Source organism: Lethenteron reissneri, chromosome 59, assembly GCF_015708825.2.
Source record: "Lethenteron reissneri isolate LAM-NWPU_2019-01 chromosome 59, ASM1570882v1, whole genome shotgun sequence".
Taxonomy (NCBI): domain Eukaryota; kingdom Metazoa; phylum Chordata; class Hyperoartia; order Petromyzontiformes; family Petromyzontidae; genus Lethenteron; species Lethenteron reissneri.
The window spans coordinates 6,519,029-6,533,959 of record NC_083837.1 but is presented as its reverse complement, the minus strand read 5'-3'; the positions used below and the strand labels follow the sequence as shown (position 1 = coordinate 6,533,959).

General features: G+C 52.5%; 1 protein-coding gene across 1 annotated transcript in view; it reads left to right on the top strand.

The window, feature by feature from the left end:
• LOC133357787 (protein Jade-1-like) overlaps window positions 1-14,931 on the top strand; it is a gene marked incomplete at its 5' end in the record, with an annotated part of 90,913 nt that overhangs the window by 65,609 nt on the left and 10,373 nt on the right. Inside the window, 5 exons of the mRNA XM_061575906.1 lie at window positions 750-907; window positions 2,218-2,426; window positions 6,234-6,445; window positions 7,133-7,303; window positions 9,523-9,639. Of these exons, the coding sequence (XP_061431890.1) occupies window positions 750-907; window positions 2,218-2,426; window positions 6,234-6,445; window positions 7,133-7,303; window positions 9,523-9,639 (867 nt within the window). The remainder of the gene's footprint in view (window positions 1-749; window positions 908-2,217; window positions 2,427-6,233; window positions 6,446-7,132; window positions 7,304-9,522; window positions 9,640-14,931) is intronic.

Genomic DNA, 14,931 nt, shown 5'->3' with positions numbered 1-14,931 from the left:
CGATGGAGGGGCCCTTTGCCCGAAAAGTTTGCCGTTATATATTGTTGGTTTCTTCTTCTTAAGGCCACACAGCGTTGCTTGCGAGCGTGTTGCGTTGTTGTGGGTGCGTGTCTGTGTGAATCAGTTAACCCATGGCACCTGGGTCTGTCCCGTGACCTCCTGCCAGAGGGCGTTCGACACTTCTCGTGGCCTTAAATTGCACTTAGCCTGGCACAAGCGCCGTGGTGACGTCACCGCAATTTCATGGCGAATGGCGGTTATTGTTGTTGTCTGCGCGAGACCAGATCTGTACAATGACGTTCGGCGCTAGAATACGGGCAGCGTGCCCGTGGTTCTACGATGCACTGAACTCGTCAGTTTGAGTATATTTGTTCTGAATTCATGCCTTGAACAGTTGCGCGGGAGCTGAGTCGCTCTCGTGGAATGTAGCCCGCCCCCTCCCGCCTACCCGTGTATGTGTGTGTGGGTAGATTTATTTTGGTTAGAATTTTATTTTTTTAGTCCCCCCAATCCCCAGTGATATTCGACTCGTGCATTCGGGGTCGTGCCACGAGACGGTGCGAAAGAAGTTCAACATACACACCTCCGACTAGCGCGGTTGGCTACGTAGGGTGTGAAGAAAGTTTTGCATACATCCATACATGGCTGACGGTGGTGGTGACGGTGGTGATGATGATGGTGGTGGAGATTCTGGTCGGCCGTATCGTCACTTCCACTGACCCCGGCCCCTTGTTCTCGATGTGCTCCAGATTTTCCGCACTGACCTCATCAGCGCCATGAAGCTGCCAGACTCCGGATCCTTGGTGCCGGGTCAGTTTTATCTGCTCGCCGACCCCTGGAGACCAGAGTGGGAGCGTGGAGTCCAGGTGCCGGTTTGTCCAGAATCCATCCCGGTGCCCAGCTTCAGGTGAGGACTGCGCATAACGCAGCTCATGTTTTCATCGCTCGACAACAGCCAATTCATTAGTCAGCTTTGCCACGTAAACAACACGTGCCAATTCGTTACTACTGTTGTGGTGTAAACCCACACGGAGACGACATTCTCTGTAAGGGCTCTTGCCAATCTTGATTTGAAGTTTTCGTGACTGCAGGAATCCATACTCTTTGGTTCTTTCGGTAAAGTCAGGTGGGTAGAAAATTAAATAAATCACGACGTTTCGGGCGCAACACAAGCTTCCGTCATCAGGTGGGAAATCATGATCTGCTGCTGAGGCAGACTGTTTTAAAAGGTTTGAAATGGGTGTAGCCCAAGGGTCATAAAGAAGTGGCCGGGTCTAGCGATGTTAATGTGAGAAATTAGCATGTAACTGGGCACGGAAGTGGCTATGTTAATGTGAGAGAGGAGCAGTTTATTAATTAGCCAGTTTATTTACTATATCAACTAATACACTTACGTACAGTATCACCGGATCACACCCGAGGTAGACGCTTCTCCACTTGGTCCTTCCCGTGGACCGTCCCGGTAGCCGCCTAACTCCTCGGCCTACCCTCACTAAGCTCCCCACTAATCCCACTCTTTCCTCGGCCGAGGGTCCCGGTGCCGAGCGGCGCGTCTTCCGTTCGGCGCGTCTTCTGTCCCCTCGAGACCTCCGTTCCTTCGGCTCCCCACAAGGACCCCGCCCCTCGTCCCGGGGTCCCCTTTAAGTACCCATCTCCTCTGGGTAACGTGACGTCACCCTATGACGTAAGCCCGTTCTCTCCTGCCGATGCCCTCACTTCCTCCCACGACTCCTCGACACGAGTACGGCACACCGGCTGTGTGTTGGGGAGTAAACCCACGACATTTACAACTCGAGTGCGACGTTTCGCCAGCAATTACAACGCAGCCACCATCAGGCTGTCCGCCTGACAGGAGTGCAAGGTACAGGACAGGCAACACAAATCGCCCCAAAAAGATGCAAATTCAAACTAAACCATCCCCATCCTACCAGGCAAAGCCCCCCCCCCTTGAGGAAGCAACTCATTCTTCAGAAGCAACCAAGCCAACGCAAGTAATGGCTCGACAAAGTCGCCGTAAGACTGACACAGGCGCCGAATGTGACTCGCGGTTTAATGTTTGTCTTGCATCTCGATTAGAAGTTTTTGTGACTGCACGGATCCATACCCTTTGGTTCTTTCGTCAAAGTCACGCAGGTAGAAAATATGTATTTTACTGTTATGTTTTAGTAATGTTTGTAATTTATCAAAATGATTGTTTTCTTTCTTTTCTCCGTCCAGGATCCTGAACCAGGGTTGGTGCAGCGACCGCTGGGAGGAGCCTCCGCCCCACCGCCTTCTCCCCGACCCCGACCCTGACCCCGACGACGTGCTCAGGACCCCCCCGGCCACCAGAGATCACGACCGCGGGGAAGAGGCCACTCAGTACGACCTCGACGACGTGGACGTCAGCTGGCTCCGAGCCGCCAACGGCGAGATGACAAAAATGGGTGAGTGGCTCGCCGCCCGGGCAGTGGTTTACTCTCCAGCACACACACACACCGGTGTGCTGAACTAGTAACACAACCTTACCAATTGGCTGTGTTGGGTGGTGGCGACACATTTATATCCACGCAATCTATCCCAAAACCTCTGTTATGGATTACATTGGTCGCGTACTTGTTGAACTGCAGAAGCATATTTTGCGGAACTACGTTTTGAGATCCCTTCAAGTCAAGAGTCAACAGAGTCAGACTGAATTTATTTGTACTGCGTGGAATCAGATGTCCAGTTGGGGCACGGGGTCAGAACGTGAACAACAACAAACAAGATAGACACACGATAGGAGTGCAAAGTATAGGAAAGGTGAGCACATCGCTTAATAAAATATATAAATAAAGCTAAATAGTTTTTTCTTACCAGGTACAGCCCCACTGAGCCATTGGCTTCTTTTTCAGAAGCGACCTGGCCACAAATGATAGTTCAACGAAGTTGCTTATCACTTGTGAAGGTATAGCAGCAAAATAATCTAAACGCATGTTCCTGTCCATCCACTAAAGATGCACACTTTCCCGCATGCCCCTTACAGAGAAGTGTTCATTGTAAGGCAGTCATACCGACATTTCTGTAATCCTCTGAACTGCGTGCCGGTCTTCATAGGTGCTCGCTAGCAGCACTTGCCCCAACAGTCTGTTAAGGTTATACGGGGGATTTTTGTCTTTTTTGTTTGTTGCTGTAACTTTCTGACACGGTGCCCCTAACTGGATATGTGTGAAAAAGTAAGATTAAAAAACTATTCAAAACACGCTTTCATGAAATGTACCGTGCTAGCAATGGAAGAACTCCACGACTCCAGGAAGTGGCCCCGAAGCTTGCCATAACGTCAGGGACCGTGGCCAATTACAGCCAACGTCAGTTGACCGTGGACAATTAGAGCCAAGCCAAAACATAACATATACAAAATAATGTTTTTAAATATAATTTTTTTTTAAATAATAGAATATGGTATTGTCATCAGTATGACATAAGTATACCAAGTTTGCAGTCTATATCACATTAGGAAGTGGGTTAAAATTGAGTTACAAGATTTGACGATACGACAACAACAGCAACAACAGACAGAGTGAGTTAAATAAAAAGCGTGTAATAATAAAAATGGCTTCATAGCTCACCGGATGTCTCCTCCAGCACAAATAAAAGATTCTGATTCCGACCAGGCTGAGAGAGACCATCAACTCCACTACGCTTGGGAACTCGCTGTTAATCATGGGCGGCGGCTGAGACCTGGGTTCGAACCCAGGTCCTCAGAGGTGCCGGCTCTGCGCCCTGACCTCTGACGTGCTGGCCGGCCTCCTCTCGGCTGTTTAATGTGCACGAGAAAAAAACACAAAAAACAGGTCCGTCCGACGGGGGGTTAATTATTGAAAAGCAAAGAATCTGCGCACGCCGCGTTTTCTTTTTGATGATTCTCTCGCTGGTTTTGTTGTTATTGTTGTATCGATTGGCTGACTCTTTTATCTTTGAACCTTAAGCATTGCAACTGTTTTGTATTATAAATGTACCATTCGGGCACTATGAAGGATTTAAGCATTTGCACATAATGGCAACTATTTTAACACTTTTTTTACCATCTTTTATTTTACCAGGTAAGGCCCCACTGAGCCCTTTTCAGGATCGACCTGGCCATCACAAATGATATTGCCCAACGAAATTTACGTATCATCACGTGGAAAGTTAAAGCAGCTTAATACTCTAAACGCGTGGAGGGAAAAACCGGAGGACCCGGAGAAAATTCCACGCGACCACGGGGAGAGAAAGAGAGACACGCAAACTCCAAATATACAGCAGCAGGCGTCAGGGTTGGGATCGAACCTACGACCCTCCTGCATACCAGGCGAGGTCGTAGATTAAATAACCCAGCGTTTGAAAGCGCCTTACGTCCCAATTTTATCTTAATCATTCCAGTCCCCGGCTGTAGTTTTCTCCACGGTTGGCTACGTGCAGTGCGAAAGAAGTTCCACGTACATGCACGCACACAACAAAGATCCCCCATATAGCCTTAACAGACTGTAGGGGCAAGTGCTGTTAGCGAGCACCTATGAAGGCCGGAACGGTACACGAGGGGGTGGGTGGCCAGCACCACGCCCGACCGCCTTTGTTTCCCTAGCGGCGATGTTTACACATCGCACTAGGTACTCATTTGAGGCTGAGTCGACCTAGGGGAGGCCCAGGACCGGTTGAGATAATCGTCACTGGTGCTTTCCGTGAGCGGGAATCGAACCCGGGTCGCCAGGTTCGCAGTGCAGCGCGCGAACCGCTACACTACCGCTCCCCACACACGCACACACACACACACACAAGGTTCCCGGCAGTGCAACTCTTTAATGGCACGCTTTGTGAACCAGCGGAATTGTTTTCACGTGCCATTTACAGTTTCAACCCAGAGACCTCTGACATCTTGTTTCCAATGTGAGACACATGGCCTGGCAACCATTTTTTTTTGAAGTGGCAAAGACAGGAAGGGGGGTGTTGGGGAGGGGACTGTATGCGGTGGAGTTCTTTTGGTGCGATTGTTCTGCGTTATTTCTTTTAACTTAAAATCAGTGGGGTTTGTTTTCTCTCTCTATTTTTCTGGTCAACAAGAAGGCTCAAGACTCGGCTGAAATGCCACGGTGGCTAGGAGATGTTAACTACCTCGCCTGGTATACAGGAGGGTGTGGGTTTGATCCTGACCCTGATGATGCCTGCTGTATATTTAGAGTCTGCGTGTCTCTCTCATCATCATCAAGGTGGCTAGGAGATGTTAACTACCTCGCCTGGTATACAGAAGGTCGTGGGTTCGATCCCGACCCTAAGCCCTCTATATTTATAGTTTGCGGTGTCTCTCTCTCCCCAGTTTAACACTTCCAGGCTTTCGCCATCCCGTAGCCGCGTGGATTTTTCTCCGGGTCCACCGTTTTTTCCCCCTCCACATTTAAAATCAACATGCGTTTCGAGTATTTGGCTGCTATAAATCTGCACACGATGATGATGAGCCACATTGTTGAGCTCTCATTTGTGATCGCCAGGTCGCTGACAACAAAAGAGCAATATAGCTCAGTGGGCCTTACCTGGTAAAATAAAAAAAAAAACATTTGATAGTTTAGTTTAACAACTCGAAGTGACCAGGTGCCTTGGCTCGATCGGAGCGTGGAGCCGGCACCGCCGACGTGGCAGGCTCAGACCCAGGCACCAGACTGTGTCTACGGGACCTTTTGCCGGTGTCACAACTTTAACTGTTCGCCTTTCGGCGTTCTCTGGCTGAGACTAGGCGGTAGAGAAGGCTGTCTCTGGTGTAGGCCAGTCAGTCTCAAACACAATCCACGTAGGGGCGCCACGGTGGCGATGATAAAGTCCGTGTGCTCATAATCAACGTTTTTGGGTTTAGATCGCGTTATTTATAAATGTGTCGTAACCCTCCACCACCCGACACGGCCAATCAGTAAAAAAGTGTCACGTTGACAAAAGACAAATAGTTCACTGCTTTAGCCCACCGGTGTGTTGAAGCGTGAAACCACAACATTTACAATTTGAGTAGCACGACGTTTCGCTGGTAATTGCATCCAGCATCATCGGGCAATTTGCCAGAATGGTGAGGCTCTGCTGTGTCTCCCGTTCTTATATAGAGCAGCAGCAGGGTGACGTCATCATTAACTAATCAGGTGCAACGATTTGAGGGGGGGGGGGTTATTGTAATTATATACTAGATTAGTAATCAGGCAGTTGTTACGATGCGAGTTGTAGATTAGTAATCAGTTGGATGACGACGATGGCGCTAGGGCTGCCGCCGGTGCGCGAGCGCTCCCTGGAGGCGGCGCTGTCGCGGCTGGAGCGGCGCTGCGCCGACTCGGCTCTGCGGGCGCTCAGCACCGAGGCGGCGCTGGGCATCGAGTTCGACGCGGACGTGGTGTGCGACGTGTGCCGCTCCCCGCACGCCGAGGACGGCAACGAGATGGTGTTCTGCGACAAGTGCGACGTGTGCGTCCACCAGGTGCGCGGCCGCCGGGCTGGCTTCGGCTTGGGGGGGCATCGGTGCAATGGCCCTGGGTGTTGGTGGCCGTTGAGGACCAATGGTGCTGGAGTTGAATATGAATCCTAAATCTTTGCTCTGGTTGTCCTGTGAAGTCTGCGTGCGAGCGTGTCCACGTGGGTGAGTGTGAGCGAGTGTGTCCACGTGGTGGGGGGAGCGGTGGTCCGCGCTGCGCTAAGATCCCCGCGGCTCGAATTCGATTCACGCTCACGGCCAACACCGGTGACGAATATATGAACAGGTCATGGGCCTCCCCTAGGTCGACTCAGCCTCAAATGAGTACCTGGTGCGGTGTGTAAATATCGCCACTGGGGAGACAAAGGCGGCCGGGCGTAGTGCTGGCCACCCATCCCCTCGTGTGCCGAGCCGGCACTTGCCCCTACAGTCTGTGAAGGCTATACGGGGCATCTTAGTGCTATGTAACTATGTGTGTGCATGTGCGCCTATGAGTGTGTGTGCGTATGTACCTGTGTTTGTGCACGTGCACGTGTGCGTACGTACCTATGCGCGTGTGTGGGCGCGTATGTGGGTGCGCACATGTACCTATGGATGCGCGTGTGTGTACTCACCTATGCTTGCGCGCTCGTCTGTGCAAATACTTGCCCGCTGACCGCGCTGTTGCGTGCGTGTGTGCGCGTGTGTACCCAGGCTTGCTACGGCATCGCGTGCGTACCTGCGGGGAGCTGGCTGTGCCGCGTGTGCGACCGCGGGGTGGCCGCCCCCCGCTGCCAGCTGTGCCCCCGGCGAGACGGAGCCATGAAGCCGACGCGCAGCGGAGGGAAGTGGGCGCACGTCAGCTGCGCCCTCTGGATCCCCGAGGTCAGGGGCGACGACGCGGCGGCGGGGGAGAGTTTGCGCTGACGAGCTCCGTGGCGCTTGGCGACGAGGTGTAAACCGATTTTTTTGGGTTTTATTTGACGAGGCCCCGCTAAGCGCCGTGGCGCTCTTTTGCAGAAGCGACCTGGCCGTCGCAAACGACAGCTCAATCATCATCATCACGTGGACAATCACACGGCTGTCCACCCACACGGTTTACCCCGTATTCTCGTACGGGGAACTTGAGTTTTCTGGTCCATACCGCGTACAGCCGTTTCAACAACGATAACATAATTTGTCTATTTGTGTTTCTCCCTTGTGATGGGCCTTTGTAGGATGAACGTTGAGATTTATAATGGGCACGGGGTGACCAATAAGGTCTGATAAGGGTCTGTAGTAAGGTGTAGGGGGCACTGCTGACAAGGGTCTGTCGTAAGGTGTTGGGGACACTGCTGACAAGGGGTTGACTGCATTAATAGCAGCAGCCAATTTCCTGTAAAACGCGTGACGCCGATTCTCGTTGCGGAGCGGAAACCCGAACGCGCGGACGATGGGAGGAGCGCGTCGGTGACGCAGCGACGCCACGGTCTCACCGCGTCGTGCCGACTGCCGTGGCGTGGTGAACGCGGCGCCGTTAACCCCCCCACCCCTGCCGAGCTCCGAGCCAGACTCGAGAGGACATTCTTGGCGACGGGAAAATGTCGCTCGCATCGTGGGGCCCTGTTTTGTGAGAGGCCCAGGCCGCTCGTTTCCCCTCCCCCCACCTCTGAACGACCCCGGGGGGGCGGGGGGGGGGAATCAAGAAGTGAAGTTGACGGGAACAGCAACCGCAGCGGTCAGGAGGCGAGTGACTGTCAGTCCGGCGATTGGAGCGAATCGGTGATTGACGCCCGTCAAACGCGCGACCCCTTTAACGACGAAACAGTTTTTATTCTACCGGGTGAGGAGGCCCACTGAGATGTGCTGTAGAACTCCTCTTAGCGAGCACGCATGTTCACAACTAATCCGCTAACGGCAGGCCTCCATAGAGCCAAATGTGTAGTGTATAGTGTAGTTTATAGTAGTGTATAGTGTAGTGTATAGTAGTGTAGTGTGTAGTGTAGTGTATAGTAGTGTAGCGTATAGTGTAGTGTATAGTAGTGTCGTGTATAGTATTGTAGTGTATAGTAGTGTAGTGTATAGTAGTGTAGTGTATAGTAGTGTAGTGTATAGTAGTGTAGTGTATAGTGTAGTGTATAGTGTAGTGTATAGTAGTGTAATGTATAGTAGTATAGTGTATAGTAGTGTAGCGTATAGTGTAGTGTATAGTAGTGTAGTGTATAGTAGTGTAGTGTATAGTAGTATAGTGTATAGTAGTGTAGTGTATATAAATGATGATAGCTCAACGAAGTGGCTTATCTTCATGTGCAAATGTACAGCAGCAGCCAGATTCTCTGAACGTGTGACGTTGATTCTAAATCTGGAGGGAAAAAAACTGAGGACTCGTAATAAAATCTACGCCAACACAGTAAAAGAAATACGCCAACTCCAAATACACAGCAGGCGTCAGGGTCGGGATGGAACCCACGATCTCCTGTAGACCAGGCACGGTGGTGAGATCTTAACTGCCTCGCCTGATATGCAGGAGGTCGTGATTTCGATCCCCACCCTAACGCCTGCTGCTGTATATTTGGAGTTTGCGTGTTTCTCTCCCCGTGGTAGCGTGGATTTTTCTCCGGGTCCTCCGCCATTAGCGGCACAGCTCGGCATCTACGGTGGAAACGCTGCCGCCTGTTGCCTCCGAAGCCGCGCTGGGCTGGCTCGGCCTGGATGTGCCAGCGTCTCCACGTGTGTGTGCATGTGTGTGCGTGTGTGTGCGTGTGCGTGTGTGTGTGTGTCTACACGCGTGTGTGTCTGTGCGTGTGTGTGGTGGGGAGCGGTAGTGTAGTAGCGGTTAGCGCGCTGCGCTACGAATCCGGCGGCCCGAGTTTAATTCCCGTTCCAACAAACACCAGTGATAGCGATTATCTGAACCGGTCCTGGGCCTCCCCTAGGTCGACTCAGCCTCAAATCAGGACCTGGTGCGGAGACAAAGGCGGCCGGGCGTGGCGCTGGCCACCCACCCCCCTCGTGTGCCGTTCCGGCCTTCATAGGTGTAGGTGCTCTCCAACAGCACTTGCCCCGACAGTCTGCTAAGGCTACACGGGGGGCACCTTTGTCTTTGTGTGTGCGCGATGGTGCAGGTGAGCATCGGGTGCCCTGAGAAGATGGAGCCGATCACGCGCCTCTCGCTCATCCCCCCCACGCGCTGGGCCCTCCTCTGCTGCCTCTGTCACGAGCGCACGGGCGCCTGCATCCAGGTAGCGCTCCCACTGCCTCCCCGCACGCTGCCTCCCCGCACGCTGCCTCTCCGCGCTTCTGCTCCCGACCGCTTGTTTTTTTGTCCGTCCGCTTCCGTCTGCGCTTCTGCATATTGCCGCCTGTGCCGTGTGCTCCTCCATGTTACTTCTGTGTGCTTCTGCGTACCCACACACTCACCCACACACTCACCCACACAGTCACCCACACACTCACCCACACACTCACCAACACACTCACCCACACACACACTCACCCACACACACACTCACCCACACACACTCACCCACACACACTCACCCACACACTCACCCACACACTCACCCACACACTCACCCACACTCACCCACACACACACTCACCCAACCACTCACCCACACACTCACCCACACACTCACCCAACCACTCACCCACACACTCACCCACACACTCACCCACACACTCACCCACACACTCACCCACACTCTCACCCACACACTCACCCACACACTCAACCCACACACTCACCCACACACTCACCCAACCACTCACCCAACCACTCACCCACACACTAACCCACACACTCAGCCACACACTCACCCACACACTCACCCACACACTCATCCACATACTCACCCACACACTCACCCACACACTCACCCACACACTCACCCGACCTCTCACCCAACCACTCACCCACACACTAACCCACACACTCACCCACACACTCACCCACACACTCACCCACACACTCACCCAACCACTTACCCAACCACTCACCCACACACTCACCCACACACTCACTCACCCACACACTCACCCAACCACTCACCCACACACTCACCCACACACTCAGCCACACACTCACCTACACATTCACCCACACACTCACCCACACACTCAACCCACACACTCACCCAACCACTCACCCCACACACTCATCCACACACTCACCCACACACTCACCCACACACTCACCCAACCACTTACCCACACACTCACCCCGCACCTCCGATTAGCACGGTTGGCTACGTACGGTGCGAAAGAAGTTCAACATACATACATATGCAGAGAATGAGATCATGCACAGGAAGTGAGATGTAGGCATCGCTGGACCATGAGTGGTGGCTACTGCAGCGTGTGCAGCGCCTCTCATCAATTGGCCACCCTTCCCGTGGACTTCACTCCCTGATTCCTCCATTCACGTTGGGGGCTCGGGGCTACCTGACGGCTTCGTCTCGTCAACAACGACAACGACTCCCACCCACTCACTCGCCCACACTCAACCACGCAAGCGCCCCACCCACTCACTCAGCCAAAGTAAAAGACAAAGATCCCCCGTGTAGCCTTGACAGACTGTTGGGGCAAGTGCTGTTAGAGAGCACCTATGAAAGGCCGGCACGGCACACGAGGGGGTGGGTGGCCAGCACCACACCCGGCCGCCTTTGTCTCCCCGCATGGCGATGTTTACTACGCACCGCACCAGGTACTCATTTGAGGCTGAGTCTACCTAGGGGAGGCCCAGCACCGGTTCAGATAATCGTCACCGGTATTGGCTGTGAGTGGGAATCAAACTCGGGATGCCGGGTTCATAGGGCAGCGTGCTAAACGCTACTCCACTACCGCTACCCATACAAAGACAAAGATCCCCCGTGTAACCTTGACAGACTGTTGGGACAAGTGCTGTTAGCGAGCACCTATGAAGGCCAGCACGGCACATGCGCTAACCACTACACCACCGCCAGCACACACATACATACACACACGCACACACCCCATGCACACACCCCATGCACACACACACACACGCACACACCCTATGCATGCACACATCCACGCACACACAGACACGCACACACACACACGTGCTTTCCGTTACTCGTGACTCAACTCATCCCATCTGGAGGACCGTCTGGCGATAGCTCAACGCCCACGGTGTCCATGTGCGTGCCGTGTGAGCGCGTGCGTGCCGTTTGTGTGGGGAGTGACGTGGCGTCCCGCACCGCGATCCTGCCCAGCCCCAGTTCCACTCCCAGCCACGGTGGGCGATGCAGTGCATCGCAGCCGTGACGGCTCACTCACGCGCGTGCCATCGGGGCCTTCCCTAGGTGGACTCGGCCGAAAGCCAAGTCCACGCCTAAACGGTCGCTTAACGCGTAAAACGAATCGCATCACTCTGGGGCATCTCTGCAACGGGTTGCAACGGGTTGCAACGGGTTGCGGAGTGGGATAGGGGACCAGTTGCAGCGACGCTGGCTCGTCGCGTGGACGCCTGCGAACCGCCGTCGGTCGACACGATCCTGGAGGCGCGGCGCGATTGCCCGCACGGATATGTGGGCAAATCGGCCGCGGGCGATTAGATTGGATCACGCCGTCGCGAGAGTGAGATTGGGGCCGCGTGCACCCACTGCCTCCGGTTGGGGCAGTTGGCTACGTAGGGTGCGAAAGAAGTCCAACCAACATACGTACTGCCCATAGACTAACACTGCCCATAGACTCAACACTGCCCATAGACTCAACACTGCCCATAGACTAACACTGCCCATAGACTAACACTGCCCATAGACTAACACTGCCCATAGACTCAACACTGCCCATAGACTCAACACTGCCCATAGACTAACACTGCCCATAGACTAACACTGCCCATAGACTAACACTGCCCATAGACTCAACACTGCCCATAGACTCAACACTGCCCATAGACTCAACACTGCCCATAGACTCAACACTGCCCATAGACTCAACACTGCACCATAGACTAACACTGCCATTAGACTCAACACTGCCCATAGACTCAACACTGCACCATAGACTAACACCACCCATAGACTCAACACTGCCCATAGACTCAACACTGCCCATAGACTAACACTACCCATAGACTCAACACTGCCCATAGACTCAACACTGCACCATAGACTCAACACTGCCCATAGACTCAACACTGCCCATAGACTCAACACTGCCCATAGACTCAACACTGCACCATAGACTCAACATGCATAGACTCAACACTGCACCATAGACTCAACACTGCCCATAGACTCAACAACCATAGACTAACCTACCATAGACTAACACTGCCCATAGACTCAACACTGCCCATAGACTCAACACTGCCCATAGACTACACTGCCCATAGACTCAACACTGCCCATAGACTCAACACTGCCCATAGACTCAACACTGCCCATAGACTCAACACTGCCCATAGACTCAACACTGCCCATAGACTCAACACTGCCCATAGACTCAACACTGCCCATAGACTCAACACTGCCCATAGACTCAACACTGCACCATAGACTCAACCTGCCCATAGACTCACACTGCCCATAGACTCAACACTGCCCATAGACTCAACACTACCCATAGACTCAACACTGGCCAATAGATTCAACACTGCCCATAGACCTCAACACTGCCCATAGACTCAACACTGCACCATAGACTCAACACTGCCAATAGATTCAACACTGCACCATAGACTCAACACTGCCCATAGACTCAACACTGCCCATAGACTCAACGCTGCCCATAGACTCAACACTGCACCATAGACTCAACACTGCCATAGACTTCAACACTGCCCATAGACTCAACACTACCCATAGACTCAACACTGCCCATAGACTCACACTGCCATAGACTCAACACTGCCCATAGACTCAACACTGCCCATAGACTCAACACTGCCCATAGACTCAACACTGCCCATAGACTCAACACTGCACCATAGACTCAACACTGCCATAGACTCAACACTGCCATAGACTCAACACTGCCCATAGACTCAACACTGCCCATAGACTCAACAATGCCCATAGACTACACTGCCCATAGACTAACCACTGCCCATAGACTCAACACTGCCCATAGACTCAAACACTGCCCATAGACTCAACACTGCCCATAGACTCAACACTGCCCATAGACCACATTGCCCAAGACTCACACTGCCACCATAGACTAAACACTGCCCATAGACTCACACTGCCCATAGACTCAACACTGCACCATAAGACTAACAACCACCCATAGACTCAACACTGCCCATAGACTCAACACTGCCCCTAGACTAACACTACCCATAGACTCAACACTGCCCATAGACTCAACACTGCACCATAGACTAACACTACCCATAGACTCAACACTGCCCATAGACTCAACACTGCCCATAGACTAACACTACCCATAGACTCAACACTGCCCATAGACTCAACACTGCACCATAGACTAACACTGCCCATAGACTCAACACTGCCCATAGACTAACACTACCCATAGACTAACACTACCCATAGACTCAACACTGCCCATAGACTCAACACTGCCCATAGACTTACACTGCCCATAGACTCAACACTGCCCATAGGCTCAACACTGCCCATAGACTCAACACTGCCCATAGACTAACACTGCCCATAGACTCAACACTGCCCATAGACTCAACACTTCCCATAGACTAACACTGCCCATAGACTCAACACTGCCCATAGACTCAACACTGCACCATAGACTCAACACTGCCCATAGACTCAACACTGCCCATAGACTCAACACTGCCCATAGACTCAACACTACCCATAGACTCAACACTGCCAATAGATTCAACACTGCCCATAGACTCAACACTGCCCATAGACTCAACACTGCACCATAGACTCAACACTGCCAATAGATTCAACACTGCACCATAGACTCAACACTGCCCATAGACTCAACACTGCCCATAGACTCAACACTGCCCATAGACTCAACACTGCACCATAGACTCAACACTGCCAATAGATTCAACACTGCCCATAGACTCAACACTACCCATAGACTCAACACTGCACCACAGACTCAACACTGCCAATAGATTCAACACTGCCCATAGACTCAACACTGCCCATAGACTAACACTGCCCATAGACTCAACACTGCCCATAGACTCAACACTGCACCATAGACTCAACACTGCCCATAGACTCAACACTGCCCATAGACTCAACACTGGACCATAGACTCAACACTGCCCATAGACTAACACTGCGCATAGACTCAACACTGCACCATAGACTCAACACTGCACCATAGACTCAACACTACCCATAGACTCAACACTGCCCATAGACTCAACACTACCCATAGACTCAACACTGCCCATAGACTCAACACTGCCCATAGACTCAACACTGCCCATAGACTCAACACTGCCCATAGACTCAACACTGCACCATAGACTCAACACTGCCCATAGACTCAACACTGCCCATAGACTCAACACTGCCCATAGACTCAACACTGCCCATAGACTAACACTG